This window comes from Hakea prostrata, chromosome 11 (genome assembly GCF_041222555.1).
Source record: "Hakea prostrata isolate BN-2017 chromosome 11, UWA_Hpros_2, whole genome shotgun sequence".
Classification (NCBI taxonomy): Eukaryota; Viridiplantae; Streptophyta; class Magnoliopsida; order Proteales; family Proteaceae; genus Hakea; species Hakea prostrata.
In genome coordinates this window covers 2,135,133-2,157,209 of record NC_142610.1, presented here as the reverse complement: position 1 = coordinate 2,157,209, position 22,077 = coordinate 2,135,133, and the positions used below count along the sequence as shown (strand labels likewise).

The window sequence follows — 22,077 nt, the reverse complement described above, 5'->3', positions numbered from 1 at the left end:
CCAATTTCTTCAACTTTGTTATCCAAAGGTTGTCTCTCAAAGAACAAACATCTTCTCTTAAGGCATGTTTGTTAGCAACGATACCTATTGGCCATTTAGGTGTCTTTAGGAAAAGACCCAACTTTTAGAAAAATAGATTGTTTGAATTTTCAAATAAAACTACCAAAATTACAACACGGTATGATCGCCCAACTGCAACAGAAATCAGATAAAAAATTAGGGTTATTAGAAAAGAAAATAACATTGAAATACCATTAGCAAAAATATTGTATCCATACATGCCATTTCGATCTAATGGTTCATATTAAAAGATAAATTATAATTACAATTATAATCTTTTCATTTTATATTCAAGGGTTTTAAGATTTCAAATTTACAAAAATATGCCCTTGGTTGTAACTCAACGAAATCGAAGAAAATAAAACACAAAGATGCTCAGGGCGTTGCAACTTGCGGAGAGTGTAGGGATTGGAGTTGTAGGAGGAAGGAAACGATTTCTCCATAAGTTATTTATTTTTCCTTGCTATTTGCTAATTTTTTCGAATTCTCGATTCTTGCCGAGGATTAAACACCAACAACAATATAGGGTTTGTATTCTGGGAATTGTTGGAGTTAGTTTCAATAGCCCAGTGAATGTGCATGCTCCCAAATTTATCTATTTGATTAATTCTCGGACATTAAAGTGAATATCATCCGGTTATCCAACTAGGCGGGAAAGAAAAGTCCAACAAAAAGTGTGTCTCGCCAATGATGGGTTAGTAAAGCGGTTAAAGGCCCAACCTCCCTAGGGAAGGTCTTGGGTTCGCACCCATTCGACGACATTAATTATATAAAAGCTCCCTTGAGGATGTAATCGAAAGCTCCCTTGAGGATGTAATCGTGGTGCGCACAAGCTGGCTCTTGATGAACCTCATATCCAAAAAAAATAAAAATAAAAATAAAAATCCGTTCACAGTTCTTACATTTACTTTTTGTTGAGATTACAAAAATCGAGTTGAACATTCGAACACTGATTGGGGATCGGTAGTTGGAGTGCGAAGACCGAATTTTAAATCGTTGTTTATTGATTTTGCTGGACTATATTCTGGTTGAGGAGGTAACTCCGGTATTGATTCCCATGACGATTCTTGGTTCTGGTTACCTGGTGGACAATGAAGCGAGTTGTTTGCCGTGCACGCCTGAGGAAGAAAAAAGGATAATAGAAGAATTAACAAATGATAAAACCCCTTCAACTCCCGCCCCCGCGCCCCCTTTTTTTTTTTTTTTTTTTCCTTGGGTTTCCCCCAGGGCATCTGCCAATGAAAAGATTATAATTGTAATTATAACTTGTCTTTTTAATATGAGCCGTTAGATCGAAATAGCATATATGGATACAATCTTGATCGTTGCAAGCATAAGGGCATTTTGGTCATCAAAATTATGATGTCCTTATTTTATCATTTCTCAAAATCACAGGGAGCCAGATGCAAAGAACTTTTTTTGGACTAAAAGTGACATGGACCAAACCTCACGGGTCTAGATGAAAAATACCTAAAAGTTAATGTAATAAAATGGTTGGATTTGATTTCAAAATTAAATCGCATGGTATTAAACGGTTTAACTCAGAGCAGACAGGTAACCCGGATTGAAATGCAAAATAGTAACTTTTGAATATCTTCTTCCTTAGATTATCTAACTGGTTCGGAATCCAAAAGATTCTCAGCGCCTGCTCAGGTTTACACTTTCAAAGTTGCTCGGCTCCACTTGTCAATGTCAGTGAAGGTTGAGTTTTGGAATGGTAAAGAAGAGTCACTTTCTAGGAAGGTTGTTTTTGATTAGCTTAGAAATGAAGGTAGGTTCAATGGTAGTAGATATATATGCATTAAAGCAGAAACCTCCAAATCATTAATTAAGAACTTTTCCAGGGATTTCCGGGAAAATCTTCATTGTAAAAGAGCCAGACATGCAGAGAAGAGGGTAATAGGGTAGAAGAGAAATTGATAGGAGAGAGTGAAAGGGTTCTTGTAATGGTTGAGTGAGTCTCTTCAATTCCTTCCTTCAATCTCAGATTTGTTTCTCTTTTGCTTCAATGTCTGAGTACTACAAAGAAGGGGGAACCAACAGAAGGTGTTCTTCCCCAAGTTGGTTTATCATAGGCCAGCGAGGAAAGGAATTCACCTTGCCAGATCTCAACAGTCCTGCTAGTCCTGAGCCTACCAAAAACGACATCTCTTCACCTGTAGATGACAGTGACGACTATTGGATGGCCAAGACACTTCTTAAGCTCTCCTCATCCAGTGAATCTGTTATGATGCCCACCAACAGTAGCCATGAAGTGAGAAAATGTGAGATCTGTAATAGAATTTTTCATTCCTATCAAGCTTTTGGTGGTCATCTTGCGAGTCACGTTAAAAGACTCAAAAGAGAAGCTATCATCTGTGGTGATAAACAGTCTGATGATCTTGAAGGCGATGATGGTAAAGAAGATCCAGGTTCTTCAAAAGAGAAGGTGTATGAGTGCAAAATTTGCCTTCAAGTATTTCCTACTTGTCAAGCCCTTGGAGGTCACGCGAAGTATCATGGAAAATCCTATTCAGGGAAGTTTCTTGCGAAGAAGAAGAAGAGGGAGGAAAGGGTCTCTAGGAATGTTGAAGGAATGGAGAAAATGGATGAAGATGCATGATTAATATTGATGTCCATATATACACCATGACCGAGGAGAACCTCCTTTCATATATTCTACTTCAAGTATTTTGTGACTGGATAGAAAGGGTTCTATCTGTAGATGATCAGGATTACAGTTGGCATGCAAAGGGTTGTTGGTTTTGTATGACTGGATAAACTTTAGCTATGATACCTTCTTTTTACTTGATATTTTCCCCTGTAAATAAATAAAGATTTGACTTGGAAAGGTATATATAGAAGATCAAAATGCATCTCCCAAACCGATTTTGGAATACTTCTTGGAAACTTCATCTCCCAAACTGATTTTGCAGTTTCTTTTGGCTAGGTGTTAAGAATAGGTTGATGACTAATGCTAGAAAGTGCCACTTGCATCTTCAAGTAATATAATGATAAATGCATATCGTTTTCATGAGGAGGTGGATAGATGTATTACATATTTAGGGATTGTTGCTTTGCAAAGAAGCATTTGAAAATTATTCTAGATTATGATATGCAAATATGATTTTTAAATTGAGATTTATTAATGGACTAAAAACCTAGGGTTTGCTTTCACCATAATTAAGCATTTCCACCCTTCTGATCGCTCTTTTGTAATTTGACAATTTTTTTGGGGATTGCATAATTGAGATATCCATGAGCTAGATTTTTCCCAAACCAATAAAATGGATGGTGTGTTCATTATCCAGAAATTTTATTTTGCAAATAAGGAGCTTGGACAATATGCCAAAGCCCTATTCTTGATCCAAGTAAATGGGTTTTAGTTTTAGTTTACATTGCTAAGAGGATTCTTATGCACATGGATTCCTGTGAAGTGAAATTTCCTTTGTTGGGGTGTGGCCAAGCTTCCTTTGCTATCAATTCCTCTATGCCATGTGTGGCAATCGAGGGTTTTGTTCTCCTCTATCCTCCGCCTGGTTTTGGACCCGTTCAGGATCATGGAATTTTTCTGATTCGGCCTATTGCTTCTGGCCTGTTAGATTTAGTCATGTGGGCGTCAAATCGGCTTATTGTTGTCTGGCCTTTGGTGATCTTTTTTCAATGTCCCTCCTCCTTGTTGTCTCGGTTCCTCTTTTGCTTTGTTTTGCTTTTTTTTGGGCCTTTTGGTTTGTCGATCTCTGAGGTCTTTTTGCATTTTCCTAGATTATTGTTGTGAAAAATAATAACGCAAGTGTACGCTGTCGTAACAAGTAATATAATGATAAAATATCGTTTTCTCGAGGACTATAGATTAAGTACCAAATTAAGTATACCAATTTTATTCTAACAAATAATGAGAAAGAGAATTATTCTAGACTATAATGCAAATTGAAATTTAAATTGAGATTTATTAATAGCTAAAAACCTAGGGGTCAGATTTCACCATAATTAAGCATTCCCCCCCTTTCCTTATAATTTGACAAATATTTTTCGTTGATAGTTGGTTCCCTTCGCTCTCTGTCTCCGAGTACCAATAAAAATTCTCTCATTTGCTAACCCACTATATTTCTATGTGTGTTAAAACAACTAAGAAATCATTAAATTCTATGGATTCAATTCCCATGTAACAACTACACAAACCATGTAAGGGCCTGTTTGGTTACATAAGTATAGAGATTTCAAGTATCTAGAAATTTCAAATCTATAGAATCATAATTCATAAAATTAACTATTTGGTTGTGGAATAAAATTTGTGGATTCATCCTAAAAAAATATTTGGTCGACGTGATTTTTGTGAATGCACAAATGTGTAGTGTTTTTTTATAGTGGAAATGAAATTTCGGATTTCACCCCATACCCATAAATCTACAGATTCACGTTTTTAGTGTAAAAAGATGAATCTCTAGATTTCACGAATCTCAGAGATTTCAATTTCTGGATTCATATAACCAAACAGGCCCCAAGTATATCTCCATCCTACAAGTAATTCATGGCTTTTACTCCAATGAACTAAACACATAAGTCCCCTCTCAATTCATTATGATTAACAAATCAATTGATTAGTGGCCAATTAATCAAAAGCATGAAGAATAGAAGTAAAAACTCATTCAAAGGAAACAATATTCAAAATTATATTGATGAATTCAAGAGTGGAAATTCAAAGATAGGCTACATCTGATCCCTAGAAAAATTAAATTAGTTCATACTAGAAATTAAAAACATCACAGAAGAGTTCGAGAACATTGAAAGAAGATGAAGAAAAACTTACTCCCAAACTTCAGATCTCCAAAGCGAACCAACGTCTCCAAAATTCGTCTTCTACGCTTCTCCAAAGCACCAAGAAGGTTCTCTATGCTCTTCCAAAGCTCCCAAAAACGTTCACCCTTCTTGTTGGAATATGTTCTCCTTTTATAGAGTAATTTCCTAGATTAAACTCAGAGTTTGAATCAAACTCAGAGTTCCTATCTGACTTAACCAAGGAGTGTTTTGACATAAAAATCGAACCAACTTAAAGATCTCGAATGCCCAATCCCACCGTTGGATTTTAATATCAAGAAGTCATGAAGCTCTCCTCCAAAAATCAGCTCGATCGGACATCGGATGACCATCTAATAAAGGGCTTGATCTGAAACTGGACAGAGACACTCAAAAAACGGGATTTTTCTATCTTCCTTCTTTGAATTGGATTCTTTTTCTCCTTTTCCCTTCTTTGATCAAGCCCCAAATAGGAAATAAAATATAGAAGCATGCAATGGCTCATTCTCTCTATGTTTTTGACTTGAGGAAGCTTCTAGAGTGCACTATAATTTAATGAACAAGACTTTTAAACCTTTATGGAGTGGAATAAAATCCAGTTTGGTTTCATTAGGACTCTTTTTACAAAATTTTTTCAATAATACCCTTGCAATTTTGGTTGATAATTTCCTAAATGTAAAAGTAATAATTATTAATTAGAATTTGTTAGGAAATATATAAAATCACCAAAGTTATAAAAATTAAAGGAAATGTGCAACATATTCATTTTTATATATATTATATTAGGGTAAATTGTATAAAACAATTATAAACACATGAAAATATAGTAAATTAATTGTCTAAAATAATAGGCATGAAATCTACTTATCAATTATTGATTTGTGTATCAACATTTCTCACCCCCTTTCTTATCTTGGATTTTGCTTTTTGATTCCCTTAGTAAGATTCTTCGAGGTTCTCATTTGAATCAATAAAGTACTTTCATTACCAAAAAAAGAAAAAATCAAAATGCAAACGAGGGATGAGAAGTTGAAGAAGAAGATGGACAGGCAGAAGCGGTAGTGAATGACATAGAGGAAGGGCTGTGATCTTTGATTTGCATGGGGAGAAAGGCTGAAAGAAAGATCCTATGGGCATTAATGGTATTTCCCTTACCATGTAAACACTTTTTTCCCCCTTGGTAATGTCTTACAATGTAAACTAATTAATGTCTTTTCACACAACTAACAGCACGTTGATAGGGTTTGCTTGTGTAAATCTAAACGTCATTAGCAAATATTAGAGGTGCATGAGATATAATAAAAAAACTAGAAATAGTTAACATTGAGGGAATCTGTCCTCCATGTGGATGCTTCAGTCCAGCAAGTTTCCGGCCGGTGACCTTGCTGTGTTCTTCCTAGACCTGTAAATGGATAGTCGAAATCTTCCTCCGAATTTCCATTTGTATTCGTTTAAGGGTATCCGTATCCGAAAATTTTATTACCGAAAAATATCCGTATCCGTATCCGTCTAAGTAACCGGATTCGATTCGGATAATTGCTTATCGGATCGGATAATAATTTATCCGGATAGAGCAAAGTATTCAACAATTTTTTATCTGAAAATGGATGATAATCGGTTTCGGATACTAGTAATCGGTAATAGGATAATCGGAAACCGGAAATTATCCTATTAAAATAAAGTATTAAACATTTTTTTTTTAAAAAGAGAGGCCTAATAATCGGATAGTTTATCGGATCGGATAATTATCGGATATCCGATAAAGTTTTGGATTCGAATTGGATGCCTTCTCTAAATCTCTACCGGATTTGGATTCGGATTCGGATATTGGTTTTGCTAATCGGATTTGGATTTTGATACTGGTGTATCCGAGCCACAATCCGATCCGTTTATAGGTCTAGTTCTTCCTCTCCTCCTCTTTAAGCTCACTTCTAAACACCTAGTATTAATGTACTTAGGTCTAGATGTATATTCATATAAAGTCACTAGGATAATGGGTATCCCACAACCTTAGTTGGTATATAAGTATAAAAGGACAAAGTCTAAAATCAATTCACATACAACAATTTATGAAATTTGAAATAGAAACAATTATAAACAATCATTACTTTCCATTCGCACAAAGTCACACACAATTTATAAGAGATTTTAAGATATCAAAATATTGAAGATTTAAATAACACATCATTCATACAAGTCATTCATACAAGACATGGTCGATTATATTCCTCACTTTTCAAGCTTATATAATTTTCCAAATCCCAAAAGTAATCCACCAAAAAGATAGTGCAATTGACCTAAAGTAATCCAAGAAACAATAGAAATTTAATAAGCAATAATTGAGAATTGTTCCTAATCAAATGGGCTAAAACACACACCCAAACAGTGTGTAGGGGGTTGAGGCCATACATGGTCGGTTGACCGCCCAGTATAGGGCTCCAGCAAAAAACCCTAAATTCCTCTTTAACTTGATCTCCACTTGAAATAGAACTTTGGGGTTTTCGATTTGAAAGTACTAAGGTCCCCAAATGACCTTTCAAACACCTCAATTGGTTTTCAAACAAAAAACCCCAAAATTGGCTGTCGCAAATGTCTATGGGTGTCTCAGAGAGGTTCGAATCGATTTCGAATGCAAATGATTGTATGAACCAATTCTCACAAAGATTGTGAAGCATTGATGGGGGCAATAAAAAGCATTCATTGTGACCCATTAATGAAAAACAACACAATAATGTAAGAGGTCCTATCTTAATTGCATTTAGAAGAGAGATTGCAAAGGTTATTGAGAATCCTTACCTTATTGCACAATTTCTTTTCGCTCTCGCTTTTCGGCACCACCCAAGGAGTGAAGAAACTTCTAAATCACGAGCTCCTTTTCTTTCCCATGTTTTTAATTAGTCTCTTTTTTGTATAAAGAATGCATTTGTGAGGTTAGAGAATCATAAAATAGGGTTTAAAACCCAAAATCCCTAATTTGCCCCAAAATTGGGCAAGAGCGGTTGGTCTAGTCGATCAACCGCCCCCAATCATCTGGTCCTAAATCTCTTTCATGATAAGGCCAATTGTGACGGCCTTCGGAGAGTAGAAAGCTCATTTCAAGGGCTGGTCATTGGTATAATTTATTTCAAATTTCAAGTCCTCTAGCATTGGTTTACGGACATGCCAAAACCTCATTTTTATGCCTCCATGATTGATCTTTTTTCTTCTTTTAAAATCCATTAGAGTGATCAGGTCTTTATCGTGATCATCCACTTCCATAGTTTGATTTTTGAACAGCCAACTCAACTCATATGGTCCAGAGATGTTGCTTACTTGTACTCCTGGTTTGCGGTCTTAAAACCAATGGGTTAAAGGGTCACAAATCCAAGAAATTTCACATATAGTTCACTTGACTTTTGATTTTGATTTCTATACCTTTTTATAAACTCCTAAGTAGATTAATAGCGTGGTTAACTCCTTAGCCTAGAAGGTCCTTTCTTGTGTATCTAGGATAGAATGGGACCATTTTGTCCCTTGGTTGTCTAGGCTCTATATTATCGGCTCCTTGGCATCTAACTCTCATCTTTTTTCCCTCCCAAAAAAAAATAAAAATACTTATTCATGTTAAGGCTTGTCACTGCTGTATTATATTCCAATTAGCAATACATATTGATGCAAATGAGAATATGCAATGTGTCGAGAGAGACCTTTGTTTGTCGTCTCCATTATATTATGATATTTTGAGAATTGGATTTTGAGCATTTTTGAGAGCTAATGTCATAACCAAAGACATCCCCTCTCCTTGGTCTCAAATAATCATGCTTTGTGATCTCTCTCTTCTTCCTTCCATGCTCTCTCTCTTCTCCTCTCCAACTCACCACCGCGCACGCCTCTTCTTCTCTCCGCGCCCTTTTTCTTTCTTCCTCTTCCAACAGCGGCCACACCTGCTACTGCTTCTTTTTTCTTCTTAACGATTTTCTTTGATTCGCCCGGAAATCCGGCGATATTTAACTTTCTTTCGTTTTTCGCGGTCAGCAAAAACTTCGACGATATTCCCGAATTTTGCCAAAAGTAAGTTCCATGGTCATAACCTTTGGATCTCAAAAATAATCATGCTTTGTGATCTAAGGGTCGTGTGGGGAACACATATGCAACAATAAATTAAAAATTTTTTTGATGCCAGGGGTGCTGGGATTAACTGCCAAATTGAGAGGTCATGGGTTCACTCGCGCATGTTATATCCCTATCCCCATATATAAAAAGCGCCTTTGAACCGAAAGATAGCATGCCAATTTGGCTGTCACCCACTTTTCTGTTAGAACCGTTAAATAATTGGAGAGGACAAATATACCCTTAATTGTATTGTTCTATATTTTATCTTATTATTATTATAATATAAAAGGACGAAGAAAGGAATAAGAAGGAACTCAAGGAAGAAGAAACTAGATTAAATTTTTGATTATTTTTTAGGGAGACATTGTAAATTCACAAGAGATTGAAAGGCAATTTAGGAATTATAGTATTATCTAACTATGACTTTATAATATTTGCTAAGAGAGTATAGAATACCATTGAATGAATTTAAGAGACATTTTGAGGTGTCTCATCAATTTATATGTTTTTGGGGTATTTATTCATTTTGCCAACTAGTATCAATTCAAATAGTTGTGTGTTCCGGATCTCATAAACAAAGAGTCAAGGTCAATATGTAACAGATGTATTTTCTTTGGATCTAACCTAACTTTGTATTTCTATTTTGTGTCTAGCTCTAATAAATATTCAATGAATAATTGTAATCGAACATTTTGGTTTTGGTAAAAAAGATCCTCGATCCCTTAAATACCCGCGATTGCCCCTACTAACAATTGTTGGGTTTATTTTTTTTGGGTCAAAAGTTCAAACATTTCATTCATAATTGAAATATAACACACACAAATACCGAACAAAAAAAAAAATAAAGACTAAGGGATGGGCCGAGCCCAATAAACCCTCAGAATACTGGTTATGACAACCACAGAGCTAGAAAAACCTAATGGGTATGATAAACATAACCACCCCCACCGTCTGCGGAGACACACCACAAAGGCGGACACTGACGCAGACAAAACCATGTCACAAGGGCTTACATACCACACGCCTCAAAGGCGAAAACCCAGCACGCCACAAGGGCTGACAAACCATACGCCCCAAGGGCTTACATACCACACGCCTCATAGGTAAAGACAGAACATGCCACAAGGGCGGACAAAACACACGCCCCAATGGCTTACAAACCACACACCACAATTGTTGGGTTTATTTGATCGATACCAAAAACTCACACTATCTTGGCTGTCTTTAAGAGACATTTTGGAGTGTCTCTATCAATTTGATATGTTTTTGGATATTTATTCTTTTTGCCAACTATTTTGGCGGTCTCTAAGAGACATTTTGGGGTGTCTCTAATTAATTTGATATGTAAAAATTCCATTTTGCCTACTATCTAGGCTGTCTTTAAAATTTTTCCTTTTTTGGAAAAAAATTACCAACCACCATCCCACACCTAGAATGGGATAAAATGACCATCTCATCCACCGAAGAACCATAAATGCCACCGCTGTTATTGATTTTTCAAATTTTCTTATTTATGGTAACTGATTTTTCAAAATTTCTAGTTGCGTTCTCATGGGACATTTGCTGACGCTACTCAGAAGATTCTTATCCGTTCCAGCTTTCAACCACATGAGATTGAACTATTGAAGAATTAGACAAAGAGGGTGTGAAGACAAGATTCAATTCCACCCGAAAAATGGAAAATCCAATCTGAGGTCCTCGTCACTGGGCCATGAGGTCACCTTCAACAAGTGGTTGTTAGTTGCAAACTTGCAATTGCCGTTGCTTCTATCCTGTGAAGTCGTTTGATTGTGACGTTTCTACGTTGTTGTTATTGAAAATTTGAAATTGAGTTCATTAATGTCCAGCTCAAGATTTAATCTCTCTTGGCACTGAAATTTGAAAATGATCGACTTCAAACCCTAGAATTTGATAGTTCTTCAGCAGTGGATGGCGTCTTCAGCGTTTAAATCCACGACGAAGCGATCTCCGATTGGAGCTGCAACCAAAGTGGATGATGCAAGCTCTCCCAATCAAAACGCGACTCAACATCGCCGGTCCAAGAGTCTCAGCAGATTCTCAGGCCGTTGGAATGCGCTGGAATTGGACGAGCTTCCGCCAGCTACGCCAAGAAGCAGATTCGTCAACAAGTTCAGGGGTTCAAGCTTCGTTGAAATCACCAGTCTTGACGATCTTGCTAGCGACTTCTTCCCTCTTAACCTCAAGGACAAGTACCTGGACGCGGATGTCCTCAGAGAAAGCGAATGTGGCCGATCACGATCTTCTTCTGCCCGCTGCATTTCCGCCATTGGCGACACTTGCTCGTCTGAAACTATTAGTGGTACCAAAGGTGCACCTCACTCTCAGGAGCAGAGGCTCAGAAGGTCCGTTTCCAGGCAAGCCAATGCATCCCCTTCCGCTGGCACAGCTCCTCCTGACAATCGTTCTAATTCCACGAGGAGACGCTCTCTCTCTGTAGGGAAGTGTCGGTTCAGTGACTCGGAGGTATGTCTTCTGTCTTTTTTCTTTTTTTCTTCTTTTTTCCGAAACATTTTCTGTTAATTTTGTTCTCTGGTTTTTGGTTTTTCACTTTGAATTCATAACGGTCACTAGCGGTCATTGTCGGATAATAGCATATCCAATTCTTTACGATTTACATCTATAATGCATAACAGTACTTCTTTCAAAAGTCTGAATTTGTTCGAACCTGAAATAAAATTCCATTCAGAGAGGATGACATGCTTCAATTGATTTTGCAAATCTCTCATTATTGTGCAAAACAGAAACCACATGGGTACTGAATAAGTTCTCCAAACAAATCAGGTTTATAATGCATGTGCTAAAACAAGTATCCAGTGAGAAGATGAATGACAGCCTATCAATGTATTGAGATAACCTGAACTGTTGTATCCCAATTGATTTATTGGTCTTGCACTATTTTATCTTATTTTATTTATTTTTAGTGCCTTTATTGGCTAAAAGTCTGCATCAAACCACAAGGTTTTTGGAATAAATCCCACCACGACTGGACAAGCGAAACATGTTCAGACTTGAGACTTGGCTAAATTAGAAACTGGGTTCTATGCAATTCACAAAATATGTTCTCACCACGAAACCAATCATCCTTTGATGACATCATTTAGATTTCCTGTTGATTGCTCAAAAGATGTGGTTTTTTTTGGGAAAAAGGAGTCTGCTGATTTTGGGTGGTTTTTCTAGGCTGACTGGTGCCATCATGATATTGCCAAATCCTTTTAGTCATAAACTTTGAAGCTTCACTTATTAGTTTATGCTTCAGCCTGTATGTTTCTTGTGATATGGACTGCCAGACATGATTTCCAGAGGGTTCAGCGAAACCTAGTCTTCTGACTTTCTTATTTTTCCATACACCCCAAAACAATCTTCGAGTATTTTCTTAGAAAAGGAACCTTTTGATATGCATACTAGAGTATCCTGACCTATGCATAAATTATGATGTTGTAGATGTTCAAATATATGACAGTTTCAACTCGAGACACTTTCTAGTTAGTTTCTATTTTCTACAATACAAGGTGTTGCATATCTCAAATTGACGAGGTTTACCTTGTCTTTACCCATCATTGATAAGCTATGTTGTATTCTAGTCATTTTAAAGATGAATGGCCCTCTTTGAGATGTCAACATCAACCATCTTCCATTTACCTACCAGAATGTTCTTGATACATCCTATTCAATATTCATCACACGCTATATTCTAGGGGCATTTTGTCCATTTTCAGTTGAGTTTCTAGAGTATGTATGTCAGCATACCCTGCTGCCTTAAGATGACTTATCAGAGCACATTTTGGCAGCAAGTCTAATTATTTGATTGTAGAGGGTTTGGCTACTAGAGACTTCTTTAGATTCATGATATTATTTAGTAACTCAAAAACATATGAGCCTAGGTAAAATCAGGGTTGTTGGGGAAGGCAAGGATCCATGCAGGGTATCCTATTTAGTGGGGGATGTTGTTGTTGGTGGAGGAAGCAAGTGGCTGTAACAAAAATAATAACAAATTCCATGCATGGTATGTGCCGCCGGGAGGAGAGTGTTGGATTGAAACAAGTGATGTCAACAAATCACTAATTAAGTACATCAGGGGCATCACAAATATAGGGTAAACTAAGGCGATTGAGTAATATAGAACTATTGATTTCTTTTAAGAGTAACCAATAGCCCAATTGTTAATGCAAGTGCCAGTGAAAACTCATTGAATAGTAATTCTAAACTGTAGAATGGCAAAACTTAAAGAGTTAATTTCACATTCAGATGTTCTAAATTATACTCGCCAAAATCAGGTTTCTGATAAATATTTCCATCATTTAACTCAAACTCTGTTTGAGCTTTCTTGTACTTTTCCTTTCAGATATGCAACAAATAAAGTCTAAGTCAAAGTTTGAAGAAATCATAAAGGTTGCAGATATAGAGAATGATTTAGTCAAAAAAATAAACAGATAAATACAAACTCAAGAAAACATATCTGGAATGATGAGATCAACCCAAAATGGTCCTCCAGCTTTGTCTCATTTTTTGGCTGCTGACTCTATTGATTCTTTCGTACTGACTTCCAGATGGATGTTTAATTTCGAACTTTAATCTGATGTAAAATGTAAATGACAGGAAAACAACCATCTAATAGTCGTACAATTGCAAAAGAAACGCTAAATCAAATGAAGAATAAACAAGGTAAAATTAATAATCAGGATGAAGAATGTAAAACACTTGCAGGAACTAACGGAAACAACAATATAAAAACCTTCAGCTCATACAAGAGGTTGCGTGGCTTGCGATCAGCCCCAAGTATAACCAACCATACGCATATTCTTATCCACCATAGGTGATTTATGGAGGATCGTTTATCACATATTTTTGGAATTCCAAGTCATCGGTTCTACTGCTATTGTCATTCCAGTGCAGACCATATAGAAAGGCCAACTTTAACCTTTCCTGCTTCAGCATTGTTGCCTGCTTCTGGGGGCATGCCTGTCATTTCAATGGTCAATGAACCTCGCTGTATGTCTGTCATCCACTTCAATGTAAATGCCCATGACGTGAACCAAGTTCTAGGGTTAGTCGCTAGAAGCCCTAGAATCAAGCTCACTCTAGGATCCCCTTCCCTGAGAATCAACAGTCTTCTAAGGCTGTAGTTGCCTTTGGTATAGGTTTCGGTGACAATAGATAGTAGCTAGGGTTAGTTTAAGGTTATAATAGGTTTTCGCTAGGCTTATAGGTTTATGGTTTAAGGGTTTCGAGCTTTACACCTCGCTGTAATTTAATTTCAGTTCTAGGGTTTGGGGAAATTGGGTTTCTTAAGGATTAGGGTTTGGATCAAGCTAGAATTAGGATTTCGAATGAAGGAAGTGGGATTTTAGAAATTCTAGAGTTTTGAGGGGAGGGAATGGAATGAAACCTTGGGTCAAAGTCAAATCAATCTGCTGTTTACAAGATTTGAAGGCTTATTTATAGCCTACTGAAAGAAATTAGACTGGGACTTGACTCGAAGAAAGAAATCAAACTTGGACTCTAACTTGCAATTGAAATCAAACTAAAATTCCTAAGACTTCAACTCAGGAGCCTTCATAACTTTTTATAGAGGAATCCAATTTGAATTCTAAAAGTAGGTGTAGATCCCTTGCAAGGAGTAGGACAACTCTAGTGGACTCCTTCACAAACTAAGAATCCCACTCTGATAAGGAATCTTTAATAATTTAACAAATACTGACTCGAACTCAATAACAAAAGTAGATCTAGGGTCCGACAAACATACTGAACCCAACTAGACCCTAAGTGGACTCAACCAGAAATGACAGGATTACCAAAATACCCCCTATACTTGGATTGCTGGTAGGGCCCCAGGGTGCTAGTAAACACCTTGGACCTTCATTACGTGGTCCTGGATCTGGTTTACATCAGCCTGAAGCGTAGAGCGAGTGCAGCAGCAGGATAAGTGTGTGAGAGCACCAAATTTTTAAAGTCATAGTTGAATTGGCTGGGCATCTTGTATTATAACTTGTTTAGTTATTTTTTCCTGGCATTTTAAGAGACCTTATATCTGTCTTTGCCTTTTTTTTCTTTGCTTTAAAATCCCAGTTGTTACTTGAAGCTAGACAAGGGAAAACTTTCCTTGTCCTTTCATAGTAACAACCAAAAACTGCTTGGGTGATTAGCAGCTACAAAGCAAGAAAATTGCTTCCCCCCCCCCCCTTTCTAGGTGACCCAAACAGGGTTTGTGCTCTCAAATTTGTGTTAGGTCCTGTTAAAAGTGCAGAATACTCTTTGTTACGCAGTTGTTAGCATATAGCATATTTCCAAGTTCTAATCATGTCAGCACCTTTGTCTCTTTTGATTCAAATTCACAGAGCTGCTTAATGAAGGTGCTCTATTAGTCATCTCTGATTTACTGATGTTTAGGGTCATCAAGCTGAATAGCACTCTGCCCCTTCCCCCCCATGCATGATCAGGAAGGTTGGAATGGGAGTTGATCATGTCAGTGATTCTCTGGATAGTCCAGCCCCATAATTGTTGAAAAAATCATATGCATAATTGATAGATTTGATGCATGTGTGAAGTCAAAATATGGATCTCTTTCGGGAGGGATATACTGATGTTTTGAAAAACAGTTTCTAATCCAGGATGATTTGCGTACCCGCCAAGCATCCTGGATGTCACTAAGTGTCTTGGATAGAAACTGGTGAGAAATGAATCATTTTTAAGTAAATGAGCTCCTGTCTTTTCTGTTTATCTGCATTCTACTCTGTATATTGACGCTACACATAAAAGGACCCATTGAATGGTCCACATAGGCAAATGTCACCCTGGTTGGCTCTTTTTCGTTGACACTGGGACATTAAAAAAAGAAGAATAAATGGGTATAGAAAACTACAAAGAGGAGCTGTTGCGGGCTCCATCATATTTGTCTCTGCAACTCTCAAGGTATATAAGAGAGTAAGGGAGACAATCAGAGATTACTCACCTGCACTGGCAAGAGGAGACCTGTAGCAGACTTTGGTGAGTTCAGGCTTTGAAGAAAAAAATAGGTGGTTAGTTAATGGGCCTTTAGTGTTGGTTACGGTAACTTAGAGTTAGTGGACCTACCATTTATTCCTGTCCTGACCATTACTATATAAAATAAATTTTGGTATCTCTGGACTTCGCAACCAGCGCCAAGTGTTTCAGATGCCACCCAGATATACCATCAAAATTCTCAATAATTTTATATGCATGTACGGATTTGCATCATTTTCTTTCACTTCTATTGATTATTTACATGTAGAGATTCTGCATCATTTTCTTTCATTTCTATTGGCAGTGTGATATTGATCATTCTTGCACATCTAGCAGCAAGGCTAACCCAAAGAATTTCATTACTGGAAATTACCAGAGATCACCACATCAGCAAACAGATCCTAACCATCAGTCTCAGAAAGGATCTCTCAGCCAAAAAGATTTTTTGGAGTTATATGATGGCTACTCAGTAAGCAATTTTAATCTCTCAGTAATAAACAAGCCATGATCCTTTTACTTTTTTGTTATTATTTTATTGAGGGCAAGTTATAGAGGAAGTTGAGACAAAAGGGTAAAAAGAATAACCTGGTTTAATATTCAATAATCGTTGCACCCCTTATTGTACTCTTGTGTCCTATATCTTTTGGAAGCATTATCTGCAGAAGAAACGTTATTTAGGACTTTTTTGGGACCTTTCAGAGCCACTCTTCGACATTAACTGATGATGAAGCACTGACTGCTTGTTCCAGTAAAAATGAAACTTAAAGGGACAATGCAAGTGTTTTATGCACAGAAAAAGGTTGGCCTGTGAAACAGATTAGTTTAATTCAAAGAAGTACTATACTGTGGGTCAGACAATGGTGGTGTTAGTCTATTAAAAATTTGACTTTTGACCTTCTTTGAGAATTTTAGAAGATTATCTTTCTTGAACTTGTCACCTTCTTTTACCCTTTCAGATAGACCATCCTACTCGGGATGGAGAAGGAACTGCATTGTATGAAGCCATGCGAAAAGAACTGAGACATGCTGTTAAAGAAATCAGAACTGAACTTGAACAGGTCTTTGGTGGTTCTTTCTATTTCTTAAATCTGCTTTCTGCTCTTGCTAAACCTTGCTCATTTTCTGACACTTGTGGTGTCCTAATGTACTTTTGCAGGCCATGGTGAAAACAAAGAGCACTGTTTTAGTGGATGGTGACTTACAAGCAAATAATTCGGAACTTCTTCAGGCTGTTGCCATAATTCGAAAGAATTACATGTCAAAATTGGAAGAGGTACAAATTCTCATTTTCATTAATCTTTCAGAAATCAGTTATCTCTAATCTATTACATTCTTATGGATGTCTGCAAATAACTGAATTGAACTGAGACTGAAGTTTTATGTGGTAATCTTATGGGTTATTTGGGGCTTCCTTTTAGATGTTTGGTCTACCCATCCTTTATTGCTGAGATATTAATAGATGCAAGCTCCATTGTTTCAGTCAGCAAAGCGTAAGCAAGAGTTGCTATCTCAGGTAGTGGTTGAGGAACAACGTCATCTTGAGCTTTCTAAAATTGTTAGGGAATTGCTTCCTGGTCCAGAAAAAGCTGTCGTTGCAGAGAAGCCTTTACCTTCTAAAAAGGTAAAAGGCTCTCTCTGACACGTCATTTACTATGTCTGCTGTTAGTGGTCCTGCAATAAAGAGCTGGAGTGAGTCCTTCCTTATTTTATAAAATGTTGCTTTGTAACTTAATCAGGGGAGCAATGAAAGGAGAATGATGTCCAAGTGCTTGACTGAAGAGGTAGTGAAGTATTTTGAAAACTTTATGTCTAATGTTGAAGATACAGATATTTCATCATATGATGGAGAAAGAAGTGATGCAAGTTCAACATTAGGAGGAACAAGGCCAAGGGACTTTGTGATCCAGGAAACAGGAACTTTAGGAATTTCAGCTAGGTCTTCTTTTCCTGATGAAATGGATGGAGTTGTTCTTCCTTGGTTGAGGTGGGACATTAGTAATTATGACTCTCCCCTATTATGCAAGAATAGGGAGGAAGCAACAGCAATTCAAAATAACACCCAAGATGCAGTTCTGGTAATTCTCAAGCTCCTTACATTATTTTATACACAATTTACTAGAATTCCATGTTCAAGTACACGGCTGTGATTATAAGTTATTTGTCATGACCATTTCATCAATTTGCAACTTTGCATGTTTATGGCTTGATTATGGAAGAGCTTAGGAACACCAAGTGTGTTCTTAGATAACAAAATTGTATAACAAGATTTGGAGTACAAAGAAAATTTCAGATGAGTGGAGGGAAGTACCATAGTGCTGATCTTTAAAAATAAAGGCAACATCCATAATTGTAATAATTAGGAGGTACTAAACTTATGACCCATACTATGAAATTATGGGAAAACATTATTAAAGCTTACCTAAGAAGAGAAGCTGTTATATCAAAGAACCAAATCGGATTTATGCTAGGAAGGTTGACAACTGAAGCTATTACTTGCTAAGGAGGCTTTTGAAAATCTTTAGAGCCCACAAAAAGGACCATCATATGATCTTTATTGATATAGAGAAGACGTATAATAGGAGTCCCTAGAGAGCTCATTTGGCAGATCCGAAGAAAGAGAAGGTGCTCAAGTAATTACGTGGAGATGGTTAAAGATATATATAAGGACAAAGTGAGGAATGCTAGAATTGTAGAAGGGCAAAGTAATGAATTCCCAGTCACAATAAGGTTACACCAAGGGTCAGCTCTAAGCCCTATTTGCTTTCTCCCATAATGGATGATCTTACTAGCCACATACAAGATGAGGCATCTTGGTGTATGCTATTAGCTGATTATATTGTTTGATGAGACAATAGAAGAAATTAATACTTAATTGGAGCTATAGAGGTCAACATAAGATAAGTAGAACAAAGAGAGAGTATATGATGTGTAACAGTAGTCAACTGTGAGAAACAATGAGGTAGTGAGACTTGAAGATCAAGAGATACCGCAAAATAAATTCTTTAGGTAATTGGGCTCTACCATTAACAATGAGGGTGACATTGTTGACAACATATCTCACAAGATTAAGGTAGGAGGGTTGAAGTGGAGAGGTGCTTTGGGTGTGTCATGTGACAAACATATGTCTATTAAAATCAAAGAAAAATTCTACAAGAGAGCTACTAGACTGCCCATGATCTACGGGGTAGAATGTTGGGCAACCAAGAGGAGCCATATAAAAAAAACAAGTGTAGCAGAGATGGGATGTTGAGGAGGATGTGTGGCAACAGTAGGAGAGATAGAGGAAGGAATGATTGTATTAGATCCAACCTGGGTACTATACCAATTCAAGACAAGCTAAGAGAGTGTTTGCTTCAGGTGGTATGGGCATGTCCAAAGGAGGCTGTTAGAGGCACTTGTAAGGAAGACTGATCAGATCTGACTGGGTGGAGCTAAAAGAGATAGGGGTATGTCTAAATTGACTATTGAAGAAGTGGTAAGAAAAGATATGCAAGTGCTATGATTAGACAGATGCCCATATGTGTGCTGATAGAGCTGTCTGGAAGACTAGGACCTGTGCACCTGATCTCATATAAAGAGATGTTCATGGAATGCTACCTCGACTAAGTCTCCCTATTCTCTTCATACATGCTTAAATTTACTCTTACTTCTCGTCTCTTTTCCTTAACCTTCAAAGATCCAATTAGCCGACTCCATTGAGTTGGGATAAGGATATGGTTGTTGCTGCTGCATGAGAATGAGCGACAGCAGGTGATACTAAGGGATTTCCACTATCAGATTGGAATGAGAGATTATATTGCATGTGATTTTCATAAATGCTATTTAAATTATTGTCACCGACTCACCATCCAATTCTATTCTAAATAATTTACCTTTGGTAAGAACTGGCTATTGCTTGACCAACATTGATAGTATTTTGTAGATTAGTAGAAAGCAACAATGGGAAGTGTTTCAGTAACAGCTTCGGCAGTTGCTGTTGACAATTTCTTCTGTTAAACCTGCGAGGGTGTTTCCATATATGATACATAGGATTTGCTGAGCTTGAAATGATGAAAGTATAGAGTTGATGGCACTGTTGCCATGTACTTTGTTAGGTAGAGTCCTAAATCTGAATGCTGCTAACAATTACTTGATTTAACTAATTAAGCAAGGATTATTCACACCCCCCCCCCCCCCCAAAAAAAAAAAAAAAACGCAAGGATACTGATGCTTGGTGTTTTCAAATTTGTTCATCTATATTCTTGCATACCATATTTGATTGAGGTAAATGTCGGTTTAATTTCTTTGTTCCGCTTGTGAGCTCATGTTTCAGGATGTCAATCGAGGATGTAGAGTTCCTGAAAGCTACCTGGGCCACTCTGCTATTTATGGACCGTGTGGATCATCGTGGTTTGATAGAGAAGAGTTCCCTCACTGTTCTGACAATGAAGATCTCCTCTTTGAATGTTGGAGGCAGCGGCAGAAAATAAATTCAGGTGGGCTCATTTTATGTAACAGAACTTTCTATTAGTTCCAACATGCTCTATTTATAGTACTGGAATTTCACCCTTTGTATAAATCTAGCAGCAGCAAGACACATGGGGTTTACAAATTCTGGGAACCATGATGCATCATTTGAAATTTTCACTTGCATCTCCGGAAACAGTATGGCCTTGAAGAGTCGATATGAAAGGATTAGTTTCAGCTAGAATAAAACAAAATATGAACTCAAATTCAAGGGCGTAAAATTCGAATTATGTGTTAGGTTGAGTTTTTCAGTATTTTCGGTTTTAGATACTATCCGCTCATTGTTTTTTTTATTGGTGGGGAAATTTGATATAAATTGTAATTTTAGAAATAAAACACTTTACCTTTACCCTATCCCTAATTCCCTATTTTAGTTTTTCGTTCCATCATTCATTTCTCTTTTTAGATTTACTTGTTTTATCAGAACCACCGTGCGATCTGAGCGAATACGTGTACGGATTGACATCCTTAGAAAAAGTATTATTTTTACATTAGCTCATTGAATCTCCTCAACATATTCTGCTGCTTCTAATTTTGGCAGTGGAGAGCAAAGTGGTGCTTCCGGTAGAGTGTCAAAGCTTACCCCTCTCAGGTGATCAAGACGCACCAAACCCACAATGTTGTAGACAGCATTCTGAATGTTCCTAGTGGAGAAGCATTGATTGAAAATATGATAATGGGTCACCATGATCACCATATAGCACACACTCTACTAGAACTCCAGACCTCCATCTAGCAGCTCTTGTAACATGTGGAGAGGCATACTTATAATTGCTAGCAAGACCACAACAACCCCACCCATGCCATCTTAGGACTTGTTGTCCGTATAGAACCATCAACTACAAATTTCAAGATTACATCACCGTCTCCATAGCTTGTGCTTCAGGGAGTGCGTCGAAACCAACTTCTATGCAGATTTTTTGTGCTAACCTTGGTATGGAAGTTATGCATGAACGTAACGCTCAAAACTTCCCTCTAGACCTAGCTGCTGTTGAAGCTCCATCCATAAATGGATAAGACTTAGATCATAGAGTATAGGAGTTGTTGAAGGAACAATACCAACCCTCTTGATAAAACAAGAAAAGTGGTATTGCTCCTTCATATCTTCATATCATAGATTTTTTATGTTTATGAGGGTAAGAAAAACTTAAAAACTAAAGCTAAAGTAAATAATGATGAATGCTTAAAAATCTATTCATATTCAGTTTTTTAGGAGTGGGGGCGGATGTAGCTTTAGCCAGTTGGCTGCAATCAACACAGGAGCCACACATTTGCCCTAGTAAACTCGGATTTCAATCCTCTGCGGCCACTCCAAATGGCCGCCACATGTCATACAAAAAATTAGAGCCGTTGAAGGTTTCTGGAGTTTTTCCTCTGTTTTCCCGGATAAATGAACCGGTAAGTTAAATCTAAAGAACAAGAAAGCACCTTCGCTTTGGAAATTTCACAGTTGAATGCTCCATCAGGTTTAAGCTACAGCAGGAAGATTCTTGATCCAAAGGATCCAATGGCTTCCCAATTGAATACACAACGAACCCAATCTTCCTCAGCGCCTCTACATTAACCACATTCCTTCCTTCAAAGATAAATGCTGGCTTCTCCAGTGACCAGTGTGAGCTTGTTAGACAGAACACTAGAGGC

At 37.3% G+C, this 22,077-nt stretch overlaps 1 protein-coding gene across 2 annotated transcripts; it reads left to right on the top strand.

Annotated features, from left to right (window-relative positions):
* Positions 1–10,488: 10,488 nt before the first annotated feature.
* LOC148999552 (uncharacterized) lies at positions 10,489–20,650 on the top strand. Of its 2 annotated transcripts, none has more exons than XM_089140871.1 (7): positions 10,489–11,412; positions 16,307–16,399; positions 16,887–16,988; positions 17,087–17,203; positions 17,411–17,551; positions 17,667–18,005; positions 20,243–20,650. In XM_089140871.1, exons 1-7 carry the CDS (start codon positions 10,858–10,860, stop codon positions 20,438–20,440), a joined length of 1,545 nt encoding a protein of 514 aa, XP_088996997.1. In that variant the 5' UTR covers positions 10,489–10,857; the 3' UTR covers positions 20,441–20,650. The 2 variants fall into 2 exon arrangements, with proteins under 2 accessions (XP_088996997.1, XP_088996996.1); XM_089140870.1 differs by having other exon boundaries at positions 16,235–16,399.
* The last annotated feature ends 1,427 nt before the right edge of the window (positions 20,651–22,077 follow it).